This window comes from Orcinus orca, chromosome 5, assembly GCF_937001465.1.
Source record: "Orcinus orca chromosome 5, mOrcOrc1.1, whole genome shotgun sequence".
Taxonomy (NCBI): Eukaryota; Metazoa; Chordata; class Mammalia; order Artiodactyla; family Delphinidae; genus Orcinus; species Orcinus orca.
The window spans coordinates 66,286,290-66,311,370 of NC_064563.1; the positions used below are offsets into that span (position 1 = coordinate 66,286,290).

The following is a 25,081-nucleotide window of genomic DNA, read 5'->3' on the forward strand; positions in this document are numbered from 1 at the left end:
CGAACGTTTGTCCAGAAAAGTAACATTCCTGCCCACGCCATGTCTCCCCCCCCCCTCCTCCGCACCTCCCCCGCCTAGCATAACACTTCGCCTATGTTGGTAATATCTGCGTTCATGCCAGTCTTTCCTGGAGAGCAAGAACTCTGTCCGCGCTACTCCCGCCACCCCCCAGAGCCTTTCGGGTGCTCAAAACTAGGAAGAAATGAATGTTTCATTAATTTTCAGACTTCTTAATGGAAGGAGCCAAACTGAAGATATGAGAGGGGCAATGACGAGCCGGAGTGAGTCTGACACCATGAGTGTGGCTCTCAGAAGTTAGTGAGCAGCGCATCCAGAGGATTCAGGGTCTGGACGATATTATTTTCCCACCCGGAGGATTCTTCCAAGAGCGCTCAGCAGAGGACGGAAGTTCCACGTGTTTATGTTGAGCAACTGCTGGTGCTGGGCGGAGACACAAGGGTCCCGCCTCCTATATGCAGCCATTCCAATTGGCTACATAAGGGGCCAAGCCCCGCCCAGACGTGGGGGCCAGTTGTCTTCAAGGCCCGGCAGCCGCAATCATGGCCTGTCCTGGGGCCTGGGCGCCGCTGCCGGAGTTACCAGAGAAGAACTGTGGGTACCGCGAGGTCCAGTACTGGGACCAGCGCTACCGGAACGCTGCCGACTCTGCTCCCTACGAGTGGTTCGGGGACTTCTCTTCCTTCCGTGACCTCCTAGAGCCGGAGCTGAGGCCGGAGGACCGTATCCTCGTGCTAGGTGGGTAGTCCCGGGGCTGCCCAGCCCAGGTGGAGCTGGTTGGACTGGCCCCGCCCCTCGCTCCTGCCTGCCCCTCTCAGAGGACTCCCCAGTCAGAAGTCAGGATCCAGTACCTTTAGAATCTCGGCAGTATTTAGGCAGGGCAAACAGGAGCCAAGAGATTCTTAGTCCGGGGACCCTCCAGGAGAAAGACAGTCTCTCTGAGTCTGAGTGTGGTAGGTGACCCATGACCCCTTTCCGGACCCTGGGGAGGCAGCCTCGAGCACTGGAGAGTTCACAGTAACTAGTTCAAGTCCCAGCGCTAGTTGACTGTAGGACTTAGGACAAATCATGAGCCTGTTCTGAGCCCCGGATTCACTTCTAGAAATGGGACTGCGAAATCAAGTCGGATAAGGCACGTGCAGGCACCTTGAGCGCAATGCCTAGCGCTTTTCTGTGTGCGCCACTGGGCACCATGAGCCATTGTCGCCCAGAGAGTTATCTCTTGACTCTCCAAGCTCTAACTGAAACTTGGTCCTATGTCGTCGTCGTCCCCACCCCCCCACCCCACCCCCATCCCACCGTGTGCAGTGAGGATGAGGACAGCTCCCTCTGAGGGGAGATTGCAGCCGAGATTGGTGTGACTCCCCAAAAGGAATAAGTGCTGGGGTTTCAGGTGGGGCTCTGAGAGGTCCACCTGCCCCCCTTGGGGTTCTCCTTCCACTGCCAGCCTTGGGGGCTCCAGTGAAGTTTGATTAAACAACGGATTTCCTTCCAATTATAGTTTTTATTTTGCTATTTTTAAAACCATGTATTAAGTGAAATATTTCACATATATGAGACATTTATAATACAGTATATATGTAAGGTATAAATAATAACTTGAATGTGTGTGTATACCCTACTCGGTTTGAGAAATACAGCATTTCTAGGACTAGAAAGTGCTTAAGAACTTGAACCCTGGAGGCAGCTAATTATGTAGGGATCTCAGCACATGTCATCTTAGCTGTGGAATCATGGGCAAAATACTTAAATTTCTGTGCCTCCATTTTCTCAGCCTTAAAAAATAAAAAGTAAGAGTACATACTTATTTATCAGGTTTTTAAGATGATTGAGTGAGTATGAAAGATAACTAGAAAAAAGCCTGAAAAAATAAAAAGCCTTGTATATCCAAGGTTTTCTGTGTGGTCCCCCAAACCTCTTCCCCCCAGAGGTAAAACCTCTCTTGAGTTTTGTGGCTTTAAACAATTGCATTTATTTATAGATTTACCATAGATCTATGTTTTTCAAGCTTTAGTGTAATAACCTGGAAAACTGGACCCCACTCTGAGTATATAATTCCAGGGATGGTCTAAGGCGGGTCCCGGGGTCTGTATTTTCAACAAGCCCACAGACTGATTCTCATGCTGGTAATTGGCAGAGTAACACTGCCTTAAGTTCTGCCCGATTGGGAGATATCCTTTTCTGGATAGAGGAGGGAAAAGTCTAAAAATCAAAAAGAAAAACTTTCCAGACAGGATTCCCAAGATCTAAGAACAGGACCCACAGCTTGGGGGCTACCCTATGTTACATTCCACCTAAACAAACAAATTGAACACCTGGTAGGTGCTAGGGAATGTGGTGAGCCCTTTCTAACTTATTTAATCCTCATGGCAACCCCTAGAGGTTAGTGATAAATATAATGAGAACTACTTTAGGTTAGGGTTCAGTAAACTTTTTCTGAAAAATGGCCAAATAGTAAATATTTTAGGTCTTTCAGGCTATACAGTTGGTGTCACAACTAGAAAATGGCAATGGTTTTTATAATAGAATCTTCAGTATGGAGCTACTGGGAAAATAAACTGAGATAATCCTTATAAAGTACTCAGCATGGGACCTAGTGTTCAAAAACTGTTAGCTATCATTATTATTATTGAAAATGGGAGTCAGAGAGGCACTTTCTCCAGGACTGCTCGGAGAAAGAGTACCTTGCCTGAAGACTTGTGTGTCTGGTCCCTATGGCTAGATTCCTCATTACAGATGAGTTCATGTGGCTGTCCCAGTTTTGCTGTCATTATACTTCTCTGATTCTCTCTTCTTGCTTGACTCCATGCTCTGTAGAATCTTCTGATTATAATTTGGCTTCAATTTGCATTTCCTATAGAGACACAAGGGACTGACCAGAGGATTGACTGTCCAGACCCCATGATGGGTATTTTGTCCTATTATAAATAAGCGAATTGATATTCTGGTTTACACTTCAGTCTCTTGGTGTTGGGATAGCATCCACATAGCTCTGGGCTCCCATATGATGGGTTCTTGGATCTGGCTCAGTTCTCCAGAACTCTGCTTCCCTAAGGCCCCACCTAGGGAAGCGGTGGCGGTTCCAAGCCTCATCTTAGTTGTTAGCCCCAAGTCACTGCTTTGTAGGCATAACTGGTCCTGTGGTCAAGTTTTATTTTCCATTCATCTTTAATAAAGTTGTTTTGGGAGATACCATTCCTGTACCAAAGGAAACGAAGGAAGGAAATTTGTGTTTGTCCACAGTTAGGCAGAGCTCTGCAGGCATATGAGGTCAGGTGTTGGGTGATGAAGGCATTGTGGTCAGAGAACCCAGTGGGATTTCAGGATGAACTGGGTTAGAGTCTCCTATTCAGCCACCCTCACCTCCCGTCCCAGAGCCTGTTGTGGTTCCAGTGTTGGGACGCACACATTGGGTTTTCCCAGGTAAGATTGTACTCTTCCTGAGCCCCAGAGCCTGAGGAGGAACACAAGAAGGGGCAGCCAGGGACCAGCCAGCAGTCTCTGGCACCTGTCCAGGTGCCAAGCTCTGCCTGCTGGATTAGGGCTATCCCAACAGCTGATTCTGTGATCCTCTTAGGGAGGCAAATGGGGATTAAAGGCAATCTAATCCCAAGAGCTGGGGATCCCCATGTGAGGCCACCAAGAACTGTCATCCAGGCCTGTTCTTGGGCTGATACTGACCACAAGAGGGCCTGGAAGAGGCCAACAGATCTTTGAAGGAAGCCATGCCCACTGGGCAGTAGGTCCACATCCACTCCTCTAACCTCCACCCTCCACCACTTTGGGACTGCTTTCTGGGCACTTCCCACCAGAGTGTTATGATTCTTCAAGACTCTGACTGGTTGTCAGTTCCCCCGATCCTGTTGGCCCACCCATCTAAGGTGGGGACAGGGACTGTCCTATGTGCTCCTGCAGCCTGTCCCTGTTGAAACTCTCATTGCATTATGTGGCAGTTTTCTGACTGCACATCTGTTCCTCTCACCAGAGCATCAGCTCCTTGAGGGCAGAAGCTCTTTATTCATCAGCAGAACCCAATATGTGGCGCTCAGTCATACATGAAGAAATTACAAGGAATCATCTCCACTGTGTGTCCCCACTTAGTTTCCCCTTCACTTGTTAATTCTGCCTTGGAAAGCAAAGTAAGATAAAAACCCCTAACATGAAGTCTTCCCAGGGCTGATATCATCAGAGGATCTCTGAGAGGTTAGGAATTAGGATACTACTAGCATTATCCTATTAATAATATTATGATGCCAATATTATCCCCATTCTGAGTCTGAGGAAACTGAGGCTGAGTTGAATGACCTGCCATGACTGTATGACTAGAGATATCAGAACCCAAATCTTTGAACTCCTAAGTTCAAAGCTCCTACTCTTCAGCTGTTTAGTTTTTAAATTTAGAACATCACATCCTACATGTAGGCTAGGTATTGTTATCTTCATTTTTGTGACTAGGAAATCCAAGTTCCTAGTATGTAAACGACTTGCTTTAGTCCACACAGCCAGGAATGATAGAGCCAGGATATGTGCCCAGATCTGTATGACTCTAAGGCTCATGCTCTTGTACCGTGCTGCTTCTCCCTCGGTACGGGAGGGTTTGAGCTGAGAGAAAACAGGCCAAGAGTGGATGGATAATTGGGGAGGTGAGAACCAAAGCTAACCTAGACCTTTTGTCATCCACCCCTTCTCACCCCAGGCTGTGGAAACAGTGCCCTGAGCTACGAACTATTCCTTGGGGGCTTCCCTGATGTGACCAGTGTGGACTACTCATCAGTAGTGGTGGCTGCCATGCGGGCTCGATATGCCCACGTGCCCGAGCTGCGCTGGGAGACCATGGACGTGCGGGCACTGGGCTTCCCCAGTGGCTCCTTTGACGTGGTGCTCGAGAAGGGCACGCTGGATGCCCTGTTGACTGGAGAACAGGATCCCTGGAATGTGTCCTCTGAAGGTATCCACACTGTGGACCAGGTGCTGAGTGAGGTGAGGGAGCACCAAGGGAAAGATGGCTGATCAAGAGGTGGGGATGAGGGGTTAAGATTCTAGGAGACTAGAAGAACTCAGAAGCCAGAAGGAGGCATGGTTTGGAACAAGTAGTGGGTCCCTTCGGGACTATGGTTACCTGAAGGAAGCGGGTGTTAAGCTGGATCGAGATTGTAGGGGGCTGGAGTGGCCAGGCTCACAGAGGCTGAGGATTGAATACTGTGTTGCCATAGAGATGAGGTCGCGGCCAGGTTCCAGGTAGGGAAGGTAAGCAGCTGACAGGAAGGCAGTGCCCCCTGCACCTGACATCACTCCTATGCTCCTACCTGTTTAAAATATAGCCCTACCCCCACGGAACAACCAGGGGCAGAGAGGAAGCCTCACTCTTTTGCCATGGAAAGCCCTGAGCTACTGGATGGAGGGTAGTACCTGAGATTTCACTGGGAGGGCATCTGGGGCCATACTGACCTTTGAGAACCTGGAGATGGGCTTCTCACCAATGGCTTCTCTATCTGCCTTTCAGGTGAGCCGAGTACTGGTCCCTGGGGGCCAGTTCATCTCAATGACCCCTGCTGCCCCCCACTTTCGGACAAGACACTACGCCCAAGCTCGTTACGGCTGGTCCTTGAGGCATGCAACCTATGGCAATGGTTTCCACTTCCATTTCTACCTTATGCAGAAGGGCAAAGAGCTCAGTGTGGCCCAGCTGGCCCTTGGGGCCCAGATCCTCTCACCTCCTAGACCTCTCACCCCACCCTGCTTCCTCCAGGACTCAGATCATGAGGACTTCCTCAGTGCCATTCAGCTGTGAGGCCAGAAGCATGGTTCTCCTGCCTTTCTGCCCCAGGCTCAAGTATTCGGAATTCCTGACTCAGGGCTTAAGGTCAGGTCCAAAGTGCCCACATCCCAGGGGCCTCATGCCTAACTAAGACAGAGCTGATGGGAGCAACCCCACATGAAAAAAATACAGGCTAGGTCAAACTAGATCCCAAATCTCAGGTTTCTGACTTCCTTCTTAGGCTCCTCAGATCTCTCCTGGATTCCCCAACTTCCTCCCCCACCATACTGAACCATCAGTGATTCATCCCCAGGGGCAAATCTCAGCACAACCCCTGTGCATGCCAGCCAGACTTGGAGACTTGTATCCCTGGGGCCTGTTACTGACCCCCATTCAACCTGGATTTATTCATAGGAGGCTGCAGACTTTGAATCTAGATTGCTTCTGACCCCAGCTCCAGCCCCAACTCCGGTGACCTATCCTGCTCAGGTTGTATTATTTACCCAAGGAGGCCACGCTGTAATGATGTTCCCAGGCCAGGCTGACCTGCCTGTGTTTACTTGGCAACGCTTCTCTGTCAGTTACATGCACCTGAGATTCCCAAGTATCTGCTCCCCTCCCCAAAAAGAATTGGAGCCATTTTGGGCTGGCTCCTATAGCAAACCAAAGCAGCAGCTACATACACACGCACACACAGGGGGGTCTGTGTTTATTCACACACTCCTGGTACAGTGAGGATGGAGGAACATTTACAAAGGACATCCCTGGGGTTGAGAATATCTCCAGGGCTAGGGCTACAGGTGTCATCCAAAGATGCAATGCAGCCCGCATTTGGATTCCCAGGGGCAGGACGCAGGGGTCCAAGGTAAAATCAGACCTGGGCCCTTGGAAGGTGATACCTTGAGGGGAGGGGTCTGCCAGAGAGCCGCCTGGGGTCAGCCATGGGCAGACTGGTCATATGGTTGGTTACCATGTTAGGGGCTTGTCCCATCCCAGCCTCAACACCCATCCTATCTGCCAGGCGCAGAAGAGCGTGGCCGAGACCGTGGGGGGGGGGGGGGGGAGGGCATGAACCACGAGGGGAATCAGTAAACAAAGAGTCGGATATAAAAATACAAATGTGCTGAGGAAGTCCCTTAGAAAGAGGCTGAGGCTGGGGTCACGCCAGACAGGGGTGGAGGGTGAGGAGCGCCTGGAGGGCTGGACTCAGGTGGGTGGGAAGCTCATGCAAATGTGCAGCCAAACATCCCTGGCCGCGTGCGAGGTCCGACACCGGCAGGCAGCCGGTCTGCGGACCAGACCTGCCTGAGAGGGGCGGGGCAGGGGAGCCGTGCGGGAGGGGACGGGCCGGGGCTGAGGGCCGCGGGTCTCTGTCCGTTCCGGTGTGCGGGGTGGGGCTGCGGCCCGAGGTTCTAAAGTGCATGAGCGCGGCGGCGGGCTCCGGGCCGGTCCGCGCCGCCGCTACCGCCGCCGCCGTGGTGCTGAAGCGGACAGCTCCGGAGTGCCTGGCGGCGGCGGCAGCGACTATGACCCGAAAGCGGCGCGGCCCTGCAGCCCCCGCCCGCGAGCGCCTGGGCCGGGGCGGGGGGGGCCGGCAGCCGCATCGCCGGCCCGCGGTCCTGGCCGCCGCGGGGCTGGGCCCGGAGCCCGCCGCCTGAGCCGGCGCGTCTACACTCCGGACGGCGGCTTCTCCCCCATCCCTTTCAGCACGTCGTCTATCCGGTCATCCTCGATCACCACTGCGCAGGGAGAAAGCGCGTCAGCCGCGCGGTCTCGGGGGGCGGCGGCGAGAATGGGGCCCTGGTCCCCGCGCCCCGCTCAGCTACTGCCCGTGGCCCAGAGACGCCCCTCGGACCTCCGTGCTACAGTGACCTCCCCGTCCGAACTCTCCTGCCGACTCAACCCACTGCTGACCCCAGCTCCCACAGACCCACTCCTCTCCTTGTGGAGGAACGCCCCTCTTCCAAAGACTCCAGCCGTTCAACCTTCCGGTCCAAACCCTCCCGCCGCCTGAGCTCTCCTCCATCCGAGCTGATCGGAAAGCTTTTGCTCATGGGATCCCCCTCTTCCACCCTCACTTCAACAGAATTCCCTCCTCAAACCTAATCTCCATCTATTCCAGCCCTCTACCCAACCTAACCTTCTTGCGGCTAGAACCCCTCTTCCGATCCTGGCACTAACAGAGCCCCTTCCCCATGCAAACAACCAGGACAAGCGAACCCCCGGCCCCCTGCCCATTCTCCAGTCAGACATCCCTCCCCACCCGAAGGTTCTTCCGTAGCATACACCGACTCAGCGTTTGCTCCCGAAGAAGCGGCCCGTCGCCCCATGTTCCCACTTCAGGCAGCCCCAAATGCCCCGGCCGGCCCCTCCCCTTCGCCCGGGTGCCAAGACTCTACTTCCAGAGGTGGCGAGCATCGAATCCGGGGCACTGCTTTCCCAGGAGAGGGGAAGAGGGGGACACAACACTGCAGCAGGGACCCCCCCTCCAACCCTGGCCGGCGAGCGGCTGGCTGCGCTGGTCTGCGGCAAGAGCTGCTGGCGCTTGGCGGGGAACTGCAGCCGGGGGGCGCCCGGCGGAGGGTTTCTGGGTCAAGCGACGACTCCGGGCCCCGGCCGCGTACCTCTCTTGGCTCGGCCGATCTGGCCCAGCTTGGGGGGTCGCTTGGCTTGGTTGCCCGCGAAGAAGGAGTTGGTGTCCTGCAGGCGGCAGCTGAAGGAGAGGTCAGAGCCCTCGGGGTCGGCGCCGAAGCGGCCCATCTTGTCCTCACTGTAGGGCAGGATCTCGGACATGGCGGGTGCGGGGTGGGCGCGGGACTGCGGCGGGGCGCGGGCGGCGGGCTAGCTGCCGGACCGGCCCTAGCTCAGCAGGGGAGCCGGCGGAAAGATGAAGTCATACAGCATCCGGGGCTGCGGAGCCAAGCGGGGCCTCCTCCCCCGCGCCTCCGCCTCCCGGGCCGCTGGGCAGGCGGCGGCGGCGGCGGCGGCGGCGGGGACCGGGCGGAGGCGGTGCGCGGGGAGGCGGGGGTGGCGGCGGCGGCGAGAGCGGAATGACGATGAGCGCCCGACTGCCGCAGAGCGCGGCGGGCGGGGCGCAGTGGAGGTGGGGAGGACACCGGCCAGGGCACGGAGGGAGGCCGGCCGCGGGGGTGGGGTGGTGTGCGGACAGGAGCGGGCCCAAGCTCTCTGCGGAGGCAAAGGAGCGAAAATGGGAGGGTCCTGCCATTGGCGGGACTGGCTGCTGGGCGAATGGTACCGGCCAACGGGTGCAGGAGGCGGACACCGGAAGCGCTGCGAGGAGGGGGGAGTCGGATACGGCGGAGATGTGCTGGAACCCGCAGGACGCGGGAATAGCTCAGGCCCATAGGTGGTGCCCCCGCCGTTGGCGCGCTCTTGTATAGGGTTGCTCTTCGGGGCTGGCGCGGTCTTGTACAGGGTTGCTCTTCGGGTATTAAACTGTTCGTCTGGAGCCTGTGTTTCTCTGACTGTCCTCTGTTTCTGTCTGCGCCTATTTATATGTCAGTCTATCTCCATGTGTCTGTATCTCTGTCTCAGTGCCCCATATCTCTTTGTGTCATGGTCTCTGTCTACGTCTATCTCTTAAGTGTCTCTGCTCTTCTGTATCTGTCTCCATTCTTGGCCTCTGTGTGCCGTAGTGACACATGGGGGCCTCAGGGTCTGGGAGAACCGCAGGGCGCGACGGGCGCTTTGAGCCCGAGTTTCGGCGCCAGCAACAGGGCTGGGGGTCTCGGTCTCTTCTTGAAGGATTCTCGGTAACTGGGCCGACGCGCGCTCACCAGGGCAGCCCTCCACCCCCAGCGCTGTTGCAGCCGCCGAAACTCAGGCTCAAAGCGCCCGCCGCGCCCTGCGGTTCTCCCAGCCCCCGAGGCCCGCGCTGCGCTTGCAGTGTAGGAGGAATGAATGAAGGCGTCGCGGGGGGCGCCCTGGCTGCAGGTGACACGGGGAAGCCCGGAGCGCCTGAGGACGCGTCGCGCGCGCGAGTTTGTGTCCGGAGGTAGAGGGGCAGGGATAGAGGACGCCTCCGCCCTGGGTGCGGTGCATCGCGTAACAGCTCTCGCCTCAAGAACTGTAACGCACTCTCTTCTCTCCCCCCCTCCCCCTCTGGCCGTCAGCGGCTTCGTCACCTGCTCGCTAGCGCGCTGGGGCTCTGGCGCAATCTCTGGCCTTGGGGGAGGGGGGCGTCTCACATTCGGTGACAGTGACGACAGCGCTAATAAGGGTAATTATCATCCGGACGTTCAGTCCATACTCGAGGCGGAGAGTTCTCCACTGTCCCTGAAGCGCTTTTCCTCCCGCCCTCTAAATCACTTAGCTCCTGGCGCTGGGTCTCCTTCCTCCAGCAACTCCTCACCACGTGTTAGTCCTGGGGACACAAAGGCGAATGCCATGGTGGCTGCCCTCAGGACGAGGTTGGGAAGTGCCAGAGTTGCCTCTGAACAGGCCTCACTCAAGACCATAATCCTATCCCTATCAAACCCTCCTCTGCTGTGTCCTAGTCTCTGGGATGAGGGCTGAAGCTGGAGGTGGAGGCCCATCTGGAGTGAGAGGAGCCTCCAGACCTGGAAGGACAGGAGAAGCTGGAGCTCAGGGTCACTAGGAGAGAGTCCAGAAAAATTCCACCCCCGCAGGGGGTTGTCCAGCAATGGGTTCCAATCCAGCCTCTGCCGCTTTCTGTGTGGCCTTGAACTGATGGCCCCACAATTAGTTTTAAAAAATTAGTTCATTTGTATCTGTAACCTTTTAGGGAAATTTGGAAAATCACACAGAACCTTTCATATATATCCTTCCCATCTTTTTCTCATGCATTTGCGTAATATGCATACCTCTCTGAGCCTGCATGTTCTAGTGTGAAGCCTAGAGATGATAGAACCTACATAATGATAGTTTTGTAGATGAACTTGTCATGAGGTGAAGTGGTTTGTCTCAGGAGGTAATGAGCTGCCCCTACCAAAAATGCTAAAGGGGCCATCCAGTTTCTTGCCAAGAATAGGATGAGAGCACTGGGTGAGGAACTGAAACATTTCTCGTTTCTCCCCTCAGAATGAGGGAGACTGGAGGAACAACAATTTAACTTGGAGATCCTTCTTAAATAATCTTAGTCCTGTAAGGTACATGCTGGATTGTGATTAAAGCAAAAGACATAAGTGCATAATTGTAAAGATATAGTAATATATGTTTCAGCTATGTTGTGAAAATTTGGAGGGAGTTTTTTTTTTATAAATTTACTTATTTTTATTTATTTATTATTTTTGGTTGCCTTGGGTCTTCATTGCTGTGTGCAGGCTTTCTCTAGTTGCGGCAAGCAGGGGCTACTCTTCGTTGCGGTGAGCGGGCTTCTCATTGCGGAGCACAGGCTCTCGAGCGCGGGCTTCAGTAGATGCGGCGCGTGGGCTCAGTAGTTGTGGCTCGTGGGCTCTAGAGCACAGGCTCAGTAGTTGTGGAACACGGGCTTAGTTGCTCCACAGCATGTGGGATCTTCCCGGAGCAGGGCTCGAACCCGTGTCCCCTGCATTGGCAGGCATATTCTTAACCACTGCACCACCAGGGAAGCCCTGGAGGGAGTTCTTTAAATTATGCTCCTTTACTTAAATTCTGATGTTCTGCATCCCTGACCATGAGATGAAAATTCATTTTCACAGCTAAAATGAAGTAAAGTTTGCTTGGATTTTTGTGAAAATGCATTGAATTTCTTTTAAAAGCCCCTCAAAACCTAGTGAGATTAATCCATACATTCTCAGAAGAATAATATGCCTTTTGACAATTGAGTATTAATGACACTTTTATTCAAGTGGGAACTGTAGGCCTGTGTAGTGGGTTGAACAGGGTCCCCCCCTAAAATTCATGTCTACCTGGAACCTCAGAATAGACCTTATTTGGAAATAGGGTCTTTGCAGATGTTAATTAGCCAAATTAAGCTAAGGTCATACTGGATTAGGGTGGGCCCTATATTCAATCACTGGTGTCCTTGTAAGAAGAGAACAAGTGAACAAGACATATACACACATGAGAAGCCCTCGTGAAGAAGCAGAGATAGAAGTGATGTGGCTGCGAGCCAAGGAACACGTAGTGTTGCTGGGAGCCACAAGAAGATGGAAGAGGCAAGGAAGGATTCTTCCCTAGGGCCTTCTGAGAGAGCATGGCCCTGCCTAGATTTTGGACTTCTCACTTCTGGAACTGTAAGAGAATAAGTTTCTGGGTTTTTTTTGGTTTTTTTTTTGGCTGCACCACACGGCATTAGTTCCCCAACCAGGGATCCAACCCACGGCCCCTGCAGTGGAAGTCCATCACCCTAACCACTGGACCGCCAGGGAATTCATTTTAAGTTTCTGTTTTAAGCCATCCAGTTCATGGTACTTTGTTACAGCAGTCCTAGGAAACAAATACAATCAGTTACAAATATTTGGGGGTCATCTTTTCACATCTCTCATGATCATGTTTCTCCTTTCTTAAGCTCTCCCCGGACGCGTTGCTCCCACCCTGTCCACTCAAGGGAAGCCTACACCATGAGGGTATTTCTGGGACTCTTCTATTTAGCAGAAGCTGATAAATCACAAAAAAGAATGAAGCACATCTGTGTGGACGGACATAGTAAGATCTCCAAGGCCTGCCGAAATCTCACCAAAGAACAAGTGTAGAGTATGATTTCATATGTGTGTATACATACGTATGCACACTTACACACACACACACACCAGTGTATTTAGGTATGTAAATGAATATAAAAGAAAGAGCAGGAAGGATACATACCCAACTGCTAATAATGTTTATCTCTGAGGACGGTACTGGGATCCTGGCAGAATGAAGTTCATCTTTTATTCTATATACCTCTGGAGTATATTACATTTGCAATAAAAAGGTTTTAGTGATTTTTTTAAAAAAAGGTTTAAAACTGATGATATAGTCCATTTATCAAACATCACACTCTGACCCTAGACAAATCAGTTGACTTAGAAAGGAGATTAGTAGTTAACAGTATGGAGTTTAGATTCAAATCAAGGATCTGCCTTCTCGCTGATGTGTGACTTTTAGGTATGTCATTAAGCTTCCCTGTGTTGTAGGTTCCTCATCTGGACAGTGATATTGGTAGACTCTATTTCATTGGGTCATTGTGAGCATTAAATAAGTTAACATACATAAAGTGCTTAGGTAAATGCTAGACAATAGAATTGTTAGCTATTATACAGAAAAGCATAAAGAAGAAGTTAACAGTAACCTCATCATTAGATACATTCAGATTCACATTTTGTTGCATGTCCTTCCAATCTCTTTTTTTAACCTATGCTTTGTTACGTTTTTGCTTCAATAAAATGAGATTTTGTAATTCTTTTTCTCCTCCACTTAACTCTATATGGAGAACATTTCCCGATAGTATTAACTCTTCTATCATTTGTAAATGTTGCATTGTATCCCATTGTATGGATGTTTGAGTTATTTAACAAGTCCTCTACTCTCAGACATTGAATCCCCTCCCATTTTTTTTTGTTATTATAGACAGTGCTGAGATGAACATTTGTTGTAGGAGAAAAATGGCCCAAATATTTAATAGCTCTTCCAATCAAGAAGTAGAACCTGGACAGACCAATCACAAGCACTGAAATTGAAACTGTGATTAAAAATCTTCCAACAAACAAAAGCCCAGGACCAGATGGCTTCACAGGCGAATTCTATCAAACATTTAGAGAAGAGCTATCACCTATCCTTCTCAAACTCTTCCAAAATATAGCAGAGGGAGGAACACTCCCAAACTCATTCTACGAGGCCACTATCACCCTGATGCCAAAACCAGACAAGGATGTCACAAAGAAAGAAAACTACAGGCCAATATCACTGATGAACATAGATGCAAAAATCCTCAACAAAATACTAGCAAACAGAATCCAACAGCACATTAAACAGATCATACACCATGATCAAGTGGGGTTTATTCCAGGAATGCAAGGATTCTTCAATATATGCAAATCAATCAACATGATACACCATATTAACAAATTGAAGGAGAAAAACCATATGATCATCTCAATAGATGCAGAGAAAGCTTTTGACAAAATTCAACACCAATTTATGATAAAAACCCTGCAGAAAGTAGGCATAGAGGGAACTTTCCTCAACATAATAAAGGCCATATATGACAAACCCACAGCCAACATCATCCTCAATGGTGAAAAACTAAAAGCATTTCCACTAAGATCAGGAACAAGACAAGGTTGCCCACTCTCACCACTCTTATTCAACATAGTTTTGGAAGTTTTAGCCACAGCAATCAGAGAAGAAAAGGAAATAAAAGGAATACAAATCGGAAAAGAAGAAGTAAAGCTGTCACTATTTGCAGATGACATGATACTATACATAGAGAATCCTAAAGATGCTACCAGAAAACTACTAGAGCTAATCAATGAATTTGGTAAAGTAGCAGGATACAAAATTAATGCACAGAAATCTCTGGCATTCCTATACACTAAGGATGAAAAATCTGAAAGAGAAATTAAGGAAACAGTCCCATTTACCATTGCAACAAAAAGAATAAAATATCTAGGAATAAACCTACCTAAGGAGACAAAAGACCTATATGCAGAAAATTATAAGACACCGATGAAAGAAATTAAAGATGATACAAATAGATGGAGAGATATACCATGTTCTTGGATTGGAAGAATCAACATTGTGAAAATGACTCTACTACCCAAAGCAATCTACAGATTCAATGCAATCCCTATCAAACTACCACTGGCATTTTTCACAGAACTAGAACAAAAAATTTCACAATTTGTATGGAAACACAAAAGACCCCGAATAGCCAAAGCAATCTTGAGAACGAAAAACAGAGCTGGAGGAATCAGGCTTCCTGACTTCAGACTATACTACAAAGCTACAGTAATCAAGACAGTATGGTACTGGCACAAAAACAGAAATATAGATGAATGGAACAGGATAGAAAGCCCAGAGATAAACCCATGCACATATGCTCACCTTATCTTTGATAAAGGAGGCAGGAATGTACAGTGGAGAAAGGACAGCCTCTTCAATAAGTGGTGCTGGGAAAACTGGACAGCTACATGTAAAAGTATGAGATTAGATCACTCCCTAACACCATACACAAAAATAAGCTCAAAATGGATTAAAGACCTAAATGTAAGGCCAGACACTATCAAACTCTTAGAGGAAAACATAGGCAGGACACTCTATGACATAAATCACAGCAAGGTCCTTTTTGACCCACCTCCCAGAGAAATGGAAATAAAAACAAAAATAAACAAATGGGACCTAATGAAACTTAAAAGCTTTTGCGCAGCAAAGGAAACCATAAACAAGACCAAAAGACAACCCTCAGAATGGGAGAAAATATTTGCAAATGAAGCAGCTGACAAAGGATTAATCTCCAAAATTTATAAGCAGCTCATGCAGCTTAATAACAAAAAAACAAACAACCCAATCCAAAAATGGGCAGAAGACCTAAATAGACATTTCTCCAAAGAAGATATACAGACTGCCAACAAACACATGAAAGAATGCTCAACATCACTAATCATTAGAGAAATGCAAATCAAAACTACAATGAGATATCATCTCACACCAGTCAGAATGGCCATCATCAAAAAATCTAGAAACAATAAATGCTGGAGAGGGTGTGGAGAAAAGGGAACCCTCTTACACTGTTGGTGGGAATGTAAATTGATACAGGCACTGTGGAGAACAGTATGGAGGTTCCTTAAAAAGCTACAAATAGAACTACCATATGACCCAGCAATCCCACTACTGGGCATATACCCTGAGAAAACCATAATTCAAAAAGAGTCATGTACCAAAATGTTCATTGCAGCTCTATTTACAATAGCCCGGAGATGGAAACAACCTAAGTGTCCATCATCGGATGAATGGATAAAGAAGATGTGGCACATATATACAATGGAATATTACTCAGCCATAAAAAGAAACGAAATTGAGCTATTTGTAATGAGGTGGATAGACCTAGAGTCTGTCATACAGAGTGAAGTAAGTCAGAAAGAGAGAGACAAATACCGTATGCTAACACATATATATGGAATTTAAGAAAAAAAAAATGTCATGAAGAACCTAGGGGTGAAACAGGAATAAAGACACAGACTTACTAGAGAATGGACTTGAGGATATGGGGAGCATGAAGGGTAAGCTGTGACAAAGTGAGAGAGAGGCATGGACACATATACACTACAAAACGTAAGGTAGGGCTTCCCTGGTGGCGCAGTGGTTGAGAGTCCGCCTGCCGATGCAGGGGACACGGGTTCGTGCCCCGGTCTGGGAGGATCCCACATGCCGCAGAGCGGCTGGGCCCGTGAGCCATGGCCGCTGAGCCTGCGCTTCCGGAGCCTGTGCTCCGCAACGGGAGAGGCCACAACAGTGAGAGGCCCGCGTACCACAAAAAAAAAAAAACGTAAGGTAGATAGCTAGTGGGAAGCAGCCACATAGCACAGGGATATCAGCTCGGTGCTTTGTGACCGCCTGGAGGGGTGGGATAGGGAGGGTGGGAGGGAAGGGAGACGCAAGCGGGAAGAGATATGGGAACATATGTATATATATAACTGATTCATTTTGTTGTGAAGCTGAAACTAACATACCATCGTAAAGCAATTATACTCCAATAAAGATGTTAAAATAAAATTAAAAAAAAAGAAAAAAAGAAGTAGAATCTGGGACTTCCCTGGTGGTCCAGTGGTTAAGACTCTGCACTCCCAATGTAGGGGGCCTGGGTTCAATCCCTGGTCAGGGAACTAGATCCCTCATGCCACAGTGAAGATCCCACGTGCCGCAACTAAGACCCTGCAAGCCAAATAAATAAATATTTTAAAAAAAAGTAGAATCTTTTTCTCCATCATTGAATCTGGGCTTGACCACCTGACTTGCTTTACTCAATAGGGACATTAGCAAATGTGATGCAAGCAGAGGCTTGAAAAGTGTTTATGTACTAGGGCTTGCCTTGTTTTTTGTTGCTGGGAATCCTGAGACCACCATATGAAGAAGCCTGGGCTAGCCTCCTGGGGAAGGAGAGACCACATAGAGACTGGGCCCAGTCATCCCAGCTGAGGCCCAAGCATGTAAATGAGGTCATTCAGCTACACCATTCAGCTCCTGGTGAGCTAACCCAGACCTGAAGAACCACCCAATCAATCTACTGAACATGAAAAGTAATAAATGTTTGCTATTTTAATCCATGAAGTTCGGGGAGGTTTGTTATGCAGCCAAAGCTAATTGATACAAACATGCTGTAGATAATGATTATTTCCTAGAACAATTTCCTAGAATTCAACTTTCTGGGTCAGAAAATATGTACACATACGTTTTGATTCATATTGCCAAAAAGACTGTATCAGTTTTATAAGCCATCAGCAGTATATGACAGTGCCCACATTCCCCAACTTTGTCAACGCTGGACATTAATGTGTGTTGTTATCTTCATAACTATACTGTTCTTGTAAGTTAACACATAAACATTTTCCATTCCCTCTCAATTCACAGTCAATTTAGAGAAAAATAGACCCCCAAAACTTACTCTTATATGAAAAGAAGAGCAGAAAAGAGAGAGAAAATAATAGTGAGAGAATAAAACAGAGTCAAAGGTTATAAACGCAGAGGAAAAAAAAAATAGAAATATAGAATGCAGCAGGGACTTCCCTGGTGGTCCAATGGTTAAGAATCTGCCTTCCAATGCAGGGGACGTGGGTTTGATCCCTGGTCGGGGGAATTAAGATCCTACATGCCTCGGGGCAACTAAGCCCACGTGCTGCTACCATAAAGACCCAGCACAGCCAAAAGAAAAAAAAAGAATAGAGCAACCTCCAAGCCTTTTTATACATAGGGTACTTAACATGCATTCAGGAATAGCTGTGAACCGAATAAATGATTTGGATCATCAAAGAGGCATGGAAAGGAAATGTCCATTTAGGCCAAACCTAGTGAAACTGGGAACACTGTAAAAGCAGGTACTGGCCTCTTTCTTATGTGGTTGCATTTAATTCTTACAACAATACTCTGAGATAGGGATGATTGTTCCCGCCTTACAGATGAAGAAAAGTGAAAGGTCAGAGCTTTCAAATAAATTAATACAGATTATACACCTGATAAAGAGTTGAGTCAGATTTGAGTCCAGGTTTGTCTGGCTTGAAAACTATGTGCTTCCCCTTACTCTTCCAGAGATGTGGAGAAGACTGTCAACTAATGCTGGGAGGAGGTATATCCTCCTTTTGATTCATATTGCCAACCTGCTCTTCAGAGGGCTGTTAGATTGCCTGGGTTTGAATTCCAGCTCTACTGCTTACTAGCTGTGTGACTCAGCCTCTCTATGCCTCAGTTTCCTCATCTGTAAAATGGCTTCATAAGTGCCACGAGGATAAATGAGCACATCGAGGTAAAGCACCTAGTGCAGTGGCTGGCCATGGTACAGTGCTGCATAAGCTGGCTACTTACAGCACGTCATTGCAGCAGCCATGGGACTATTCTAATGAACCTGTTGCCAGAAAGTCCTTACAAAGTGGCTTTGCTTATACTCACATGGCCATGTCATGGTGGAATTTTCCATGTGGCAGGACTGACCCTGCTGCCATGTTTCGCTTCATCCAGGCTTGGGGGAGAGGGGAAAGAGGTGAGTGATGTGATGCCACATTGCCATCAGACTGAACATGAACAACTCCAGAGACTTGTCCTATGTGGATATCCCAAGGTCGTGCTGCTGCAGACCACAGTGTGGCTGGATGTGCAAGTTCCTTGCTCAGGGAACCCCTGACTAACCTAGAACCCATGTGCCTACTCTACCATCTGGGAAATAGAACAGGCTTCCTCCAGCCGTACAATTCTCATTTCTACCTATAGGATTTTAATAACAACAACAACAACAACAATAATAATAGCAGCTAGAGTACTCATTACACGCCACACATTGTCCTAAGCATTTTACAAGTATTGTTCCATTTAATTCTCACAACCATCCTTTGAAATAGGTACTATTCTTATTTCCATTTTACAAGAGAGGAAATTGAGTCCGAATCCAGAATCTTTCATCCTAACTATGACACTGTACTGTCTCTTGTTTGAGAACATGCAATTTTGGGGTGGAAAATGCCAAAAGACAGCAATCCAACATTTCTCAGCCTGATCCATTCATCACCTACCCTCTCTCAGCCACAAGAGCATTCCATGTTAGAAATGCTCACAGCAAGAGGTTTGAGAACTGAGGTGAGAGTCAAGAAATGGGTGGTGGATTTGCTTCCATTCCAAGCCTTCTCAGGTCAAATCCATATACTCTTTTGCAAAAGAGAGGTGGGACGAGGATGAGGCACTTTAAAAAATTTTGTGGTAAAAAAACAAAACAAAAAACTAGGCACTCTTCAGTGAAGCAGACTGTAACACCACCAGGCTTGATTAAGGAATGACAATATGGAAGGCAGATGGCAGATGCATAGATGCCACACTATTGCCTTTCAGTTAAATATTGCTTGGTGTGTGGGTTTTTTTTTTTCCTTGTAAACCTCCCAAATAAAGTGATTTGCTTTCCTCAAGTTAGAAGTGTTAGCTCGTCTTTCCTTTAAATATCTGTGCATAGCTGTTTTTTTCCCTGCCGATTTGTCACCATCTGTAACCCTTCCTTTGTGAGATGATCTGATGACAACAATTATCTTGGAGAGTAAAAGTGCAGTCTTGAAACAACATGTAAGGGTGGACTCAGAGTGTGGGCTGTGTGTACATGATGCCCGAACACTTTGTGTGTGTTGTATGTGTGTTGTGTGTGTGTGTCCAGAACCTCAATATAGAACATATGTTGGCTCTGGGTGCCTGGTGCATGTATACATTTTGTGTGAATATGCAGTGTGTGCATTCTGTGAGTGGTGAGTGTGTGTGTGTGTGTGGACCGTGTGTCGGGCTGAGTGCCTGCCTGTGTACTTTGGGTCTATGCGCTCCCTGTATAGATATCGTGCTGACATCCTGAATGTGGGTCACCTCCTCCGTGCTGCTCTGTATGTGCTGGCTGAAGAGGGGCAGTGCGGACAGCTGGGGGAAGACGTTCTCCATGAGAGCACAATTTCTCAAAGGTGTTAAAGGGAATGGGGAGGGCCTGCAATCTGGGGAGTTGGGCCAAAAAATATCAGCAGGGTTTGGGCCTGGGTCAAAGGAATGTAAATTCCGGGAGTCTTGCAAGAGGGTGTTGCTGGGATGGGTGCTGACCACGAAGCGGAGAGGGAGTCTCCGGCGTTTCTGCAGGGCGGCTCGCTCCGGCTAGGGCAGCAGGCTGGGTGCAGCTCTGCGGGGCGGGCCGCGGGCACCCGGAAAGAGGACTGGGCGCCGGGCGGACGGCGGGGCGCGGCAGGCGCGCTCCTCCCCCTGCCCCACGTCTCCCCCACCCCTGGCGCGGCGCCGCGGGGGGAGGGGGGCGCAGGCAGGCGGGGGCGGGGGCGGCGGCGGCAGCGGAGCAAGTGGCTACGGCGACTGCTGCGATGAAGGGCGGTGGCGCGGCCGGGCCGGGGGCCGAGGCCACGGCCCCGGCGAGGGCCAGCCGGCGGGAGCCCTAAGGTGCCGCCGGCCCCGACTCCACCATGAGCGTCGCGCTGCAGGAGATGAGCGGCGGCGGCAACGTGAGTGGGGGCCCCGGGGGAAAGGACCGGGGTTGGGGGGAGGCAGAGGGGCAGGCGGCGTCGGGAAGGGGCTCCGGCTCGCGGAGAAGGGGCTGCGAACTTGACGGGCGGGGGTCGGAGGGACCCAGGCCGGAGAGCTCGGTGGGCGGGAGGGAAGGAGCCCGCACTTCATGCAGGAGGGGCCCGGCCGGGCAAGGGGCGCCGGGGCAGGGCAGTGGGCGCGCAGCTCTCTCTGCCTGACCTGGGTTGGCGCCCGACTGTCTGGCAGATGGTGGAGTACAAACGCGCCACGCTGCGGGATGAAGACGCACCCGAGACCCCCGTAGAGGGCGGGGCCTCCCCGGACGCCGTGGAGGTGGGCAAGGGGGTCATCCCTGTCTCACCAGGCCCCCGCCCTGGCATGACGGCCGGCACACCCGGGAGCTCTGGGTTGCCCTGGAGGGTCACCTGCCCCCACCTCCGATCCATCTCTGGCCTCTGCGCTAGGACTATGGTGAGGCGATTCGAAGTCATGACGTTGCACAAAACAGGCTGAGGGATCATCTCAGCTTGCTTCATTGCCCCTGTGCCCCAAGTTAGCCCCGTTAGCGTCTTTGCTTCATGGCTCTGGAAACTGCCTGAGCCTTCACCCTCTGGGAGGACTTCTGTGATTGGGTCGCCCACCTGCAGCTTGCTAGCTCCAGGTCCTCCTCTGTTCCCCAGGTGGGATTCCGGAAGAGGACAAGACACCTCTTGGGCTCGCACACCCAGCTGGAGCTGGTCTTGGCTGGTGTCTCTCTACTGCTGGCTGCAGTGCTTCTGGGTTGCTTGGTGGCCCTGTGGGTCCAGTACCACAGAGGTAGGTGGGCCCACTCCTGTCATCAGCCCTCTTAGCCTGGGGGCTCTGGAGGCAGAAGGGACTGCTAAGGTTCTCCCTGGGTGGGGCCAGCCTTCCCCCAGCTGTTCTCCCTCCTCCCAGCCTTTCTGCTGTCACGGCCCCTCCCAAAGCATTTGCCTCTCCCAGACTGACAGACAGTCCCCCACCCCCCTACCCCCCCGTGTCCCCTGCCACAGACCCATCCCACAGCACTTGCCTCACGGAGGCCTGCATTCGAGTGGCTGGAAAAATCTTGGAGTCCCTGGACCGTGGGGTGAGCCCCTGTGAAGACTTTTACCAGTTCTCCTGTGGAGGCTGGATTCGGAGAAACCCTCTGCCTGATGGGCGTTCTCGCTGGAACACCTTCAACAGCCTCTGGGACCAGAACCAGGCCATACTGAAGCACCTGCTCGGTAAATGGGCCTGTCCGGGAGGCACTGAGCCAAGTACATGCCTTGTTCCCAGCACAGGGCTCGGCACTTAGTAGGTACTCAAGAAATGTCCATGAATGAATAAGTGGATGACTGCCACCACTCCTGGCGTAGGGGATACAGAGAGCAGGGGGCTCCTGAGGGGTGGAGATGAGTTTGAGGGGGCAGACCTCTGAGGTTAATGAAGGGACTCCTCTCTGCACTCTGGAACACTGTTGAGGTGTGGTAGGCACCAGGGAGTCTGTAGTGCTTAGAGATCTTTGAGAGTCTCCCTGGACAGGGGAGAGGAAGCTACTCTTTGCTGTGGCAGACAGTCTTCCTGGGTCTACATTAGGAGGACTACCCCCTTGAGAAGGCAAGGAGAGGGATCAAGCAAGGGTCCAGGACCCCTCTTAGCAGTCAGCATGGTTGCCACCCGGACCTGTGTTCTATTCAACAGAAAACACCACCTTCAACTCCAGCAGTGAAGCTGAGCGGAAGACACAGCGCTTCTACCTCTCCTGCCTACAGGTGGAGCGCATTGAAGAGCTGGGAGCCCAGCCGCTGCGAGACCTCATTGACAAGGTAGGCCCCGGGGATGGGCTGCAGGTAGGGGAGCAGCACAGGCCTTGGGAGAGGATGTGGCCCCAGAAAGCTTTAGAGGCCCCTGTTCCAGAGGCGCCACCATGGTCTCTACTCAGATTGGTGGTTGGAACATTACGGGGCCCTGGGACCAGGACAACTTCATGGAGGTGCTGAAGGCAGTAGCAGGGACCTACAGGGCCACCCCCTTCTTCACTGTCTACATCAGTGCCGACTCTAAGAGTTCCAACAGCAATGTTATCCAGGTACTGGGCTGGGGAAGGGTGGGGAGGGACTTACGGACTATTTGCTGAGACCAGACTCCCCTCCCCTGTGCTGGGCTGGCTGGGGTGGCTCCCCCCGCACAAGAGTCCAGATTTCATGGGGGGAGGACTCACTCCTCACCTTGCTATTGCAGGTGGACCAGTCTGGGCTCTTTCTGCCCTCTCGAGATTACTACCTAAACAGGACTGCCAATGAGAAAGTAAGGAGCATCCTCAGAATATCCACCCTGACCCCCCTGTTGAGCTGGGCTGATCCCTGTTTACTTTTCCCTTTACCCAGGGTCAGAGTGGCGAAGGTGAGCCTATCCTGTCACCTAGTGAGCCGACTACCATTCCTTCTTTCTCTCTTCGTTCTCCCCTCCCTGCATTCTTCCCTCCCTCCTTTCTTCCCTTCCTTTTCCTTTCTCCCTTCCTCTTCCCTTCTTTCCTTCCTTCCTTTCTCTTACTCTTCCAGGAAAACATTTTACAGTCACCTGCTGTGAGACGTACATTTCAGAGCCACTGTCATAGGAAGCTTTCAGTGTAGATGGGTTCACAGACCTAGACAGCTGAGAACACGGCTCAAAAGAGGGCCTCTGGGACTCAGGAGAGACCTGGCAGCCAGAGAAGTTTTCCCAAGAAGGTTGCATTTGAGCCAGGCCCTGTAGAATATCTAGGACTGGGTGAGGGCATGCTCAGATTTTAAACAAAAGTGTTGAAGAAGGAAAAGCTAAGGCGTGTTTGGACCACAGGAAGGGGTCCAGTTTGGCAAAGTGTAGAGCTCAAAGCAGATGAGAGGGTGGAAAGGTGGGTAGGAACTAGTTTGGGAAGGCAGTATGGCTGGGTGTGAAAAGTAGATGCAAGAGGGGGAGCCTGGAGATCAGTTAAGAGTGTCTGCAGTACTCCAGGCTCTGAGTCTGTGAGGACCCAAATGGCGGAAGTGGCAGAAGGAAAGTCAGGAAGGGGAGGATGCAAGAGACATAATCAAGGCCAAATCATGAATTGTTGATGCCTGGATGTTAGAAGAGAGGAGTAGAAGGAGGAACAGGTAAAGATAGTTGAGGCTGTGCACCTGAGTGATGGTGGAGTGGAGGGGTCCTTAGAGCATTCGGGATGCCTACAGGGAGAACCAGCTTCAAGCACATTGGGGAGGTGGTGATATCACAGGAAAAAGGCAGACTTTGAAGTCAGACCTTGATTTTAATCCCAGCTTGGCAGCTTGGTGCAAGTTGATTAAGCTCTCTGAGGCTGTTTCTTCATCTGAAAAACGGGGATCACAGCATCTACCTCATATAGTGCTTGGAGGCAGGAGGAGGATGGAAGTTTACGCTTCTGCACGTGGCAGACCCTTAGGGAGTGGGAGCTGCTCGTTTCAGACGTGTGAGTGTGAGGGAACTGGGTACCATCTCTGTACAGAGGTCAGCAGACAGCTGTGAAAGCTGGGTGGGATCCTGGAGAGAGCACGGGCCTGGAGGGAGCTGAAGGCTTGAAGGGCATCTCCTTAAAAGCCTAGACAAAGGCTTAGGAGAAGTGAGAGAAAGGGCAAGACTAGAGAAGGAAAACAAGGAGATCCTTGGGACTTCCCTGGTGGCGCAGTGGATAAGACTCTGTGCTCCCAACGCAGGGGGCCCAGGTTTGATCCCTGGTCCGGGAACTGGATCCCACATGCATGCCGCAACTAAGAGTTTGCATGCCACAACTAAGGAGCCCGTGTGCTGCAAGTAAGACCCGGCGCAACCAAATGAATAAATAAATACTTTTTTTAAAAAAAGAAGGAGGAGATCCTTGTATTTCAAGGGCAGCGGGAGAAAGAGAGACTTCTGTGGGGAAGGACAACCAAGAGGGGGGTTTGTCCTTCTCCCATTCGCTCCCAAACACTTACCAAGCATCCCTCAGCCAGATCCTCTGCTACCATGTGGTGAACAAGTCACTGCCACTCAGTGGGAGAGAAGGCATGAAATGGCCAAGTGCAGTTATCCTTTGTACAGTTGCTGGGACTGTTGTAAGAGGAGGAGCATGGCATTCCGAGAGTGCAGTAACAGGGAGCCAGCCTGGTCCTAGGGTGAGGGTAGGCTGTGGGAAGGGCGAGGGTTCTAGGCAAAGGGAACAGCTGATGCAAAGGCTCTGAGGTGGGAAGGGGTGTGACTTGTTGACAGATCAGAGAGGGGAGTGGGAGGGGAGAGTGGGCCAAGTCCTTCCGGACAGGTAGGTGGAGTCATGGTATACATAAACAGTACGGGTCAAGTTGAGCATTTATCCCAAAAGAAATGGAATAGGAAACTCAAAAGTGGAGAGTGTTATGAACAGATGTGTGGTTTTGATATCACCTGAGTCAGGGGAGGAATTTTGAGAATTCAGGAGAGAACCACATGGTCTGACCCCCAGGAAAGGGCAGGAGAAGCCTCGATTTACCTCTCAGTGTGTCACCAGTTGTCTTGGGTAGGAAGTCTCCTGTGCCAGCATCTAGGGGAAGCTGTAGTGCCAAAGGAAGTCTTGGGAATTCTCTGGCGGTCCAGTGGTTAGGACTCTGCACTTCCAATGCCAGGGGCCTGGGTTCGATCCCTGGTCAGGAAACT

The 25,081-nt window shown here is 50.6% G+C and overlaps 2 protein-coding genes across 7 annotated transcripts in view; one reads left to right on the forward strand and one right to left on the reverse strand.

Moving 5' to 3' along the window:
* The first annotated feature begins 312 nt into the window (after positions 1-312).
* The window catches only part of ECE2 (endothelin converting enzyme 2), a 33,697-nt gene continuing 8,928 nt past the window's right edge, over positions 313-25,081 (forward strand). Inside the window, exons 1-8 of one of the 6 annotated variants that reach the window (XM_004278422.3) lie at positions 313-756; positions 4,715-4,998; positions 20,663-20,749; positions 21,097-21,232; positions 21,448-21,663; positions 22,121-22,245; positions 22,362-22,508; positions 22,661-22,726. In XM_004278422.3, coding sequence (XP_004278470.2) covers positions 561-756; positions 4,715-4,998; positions 20,663-20,749; positions 21,097-21,232; positions 21,448-21,663; positions 22,121-22,245; positions 22,362-22,508; positions 22,661-22,726 — 1,257 coding nt within the window. In that variant the 5' untranslated portion in view covers positions 313-560. Of the gene's footprint in view, positions 757-4,714; positions 4,999-5,521; positions 6,844-16,378; positions 20,395-20,662; positions 20,888-21,096; positions 21,233-21,447; positions 21,664-22,120; positions 22,246-22,361; positions 22,509-22,660; positions 22,727-25,081 lie in introns of those variants that run through there. The other 5 variants (XM_033403163.2, XM_004278424.3, XM_004278425.3 and 2 more) reach the window with 5 other exon arrangements.
* Positions 6,469-8,829, reverse strand: CAMK2N2 (calcium/calmodulin dependent protein kinase II inhibitor 2). The gene is made up of 2 exons (XM_004278428.3): positions 8,401-8,829; positions 6,469-7,515 (listed from the first exon to the last, which is right to left on the reverse strand). The coding sequence occupies exons 1-2, from the start codon at positions 8,567-8,569 to the stop codon at positions 7,445-7,447; spliced, it is 240 nt and encodes a 79-aa protein (XP_004278476.1). The 5' UTR covers positions 8,570-8,829; the 3' UTR covers positions 6,469-7,444.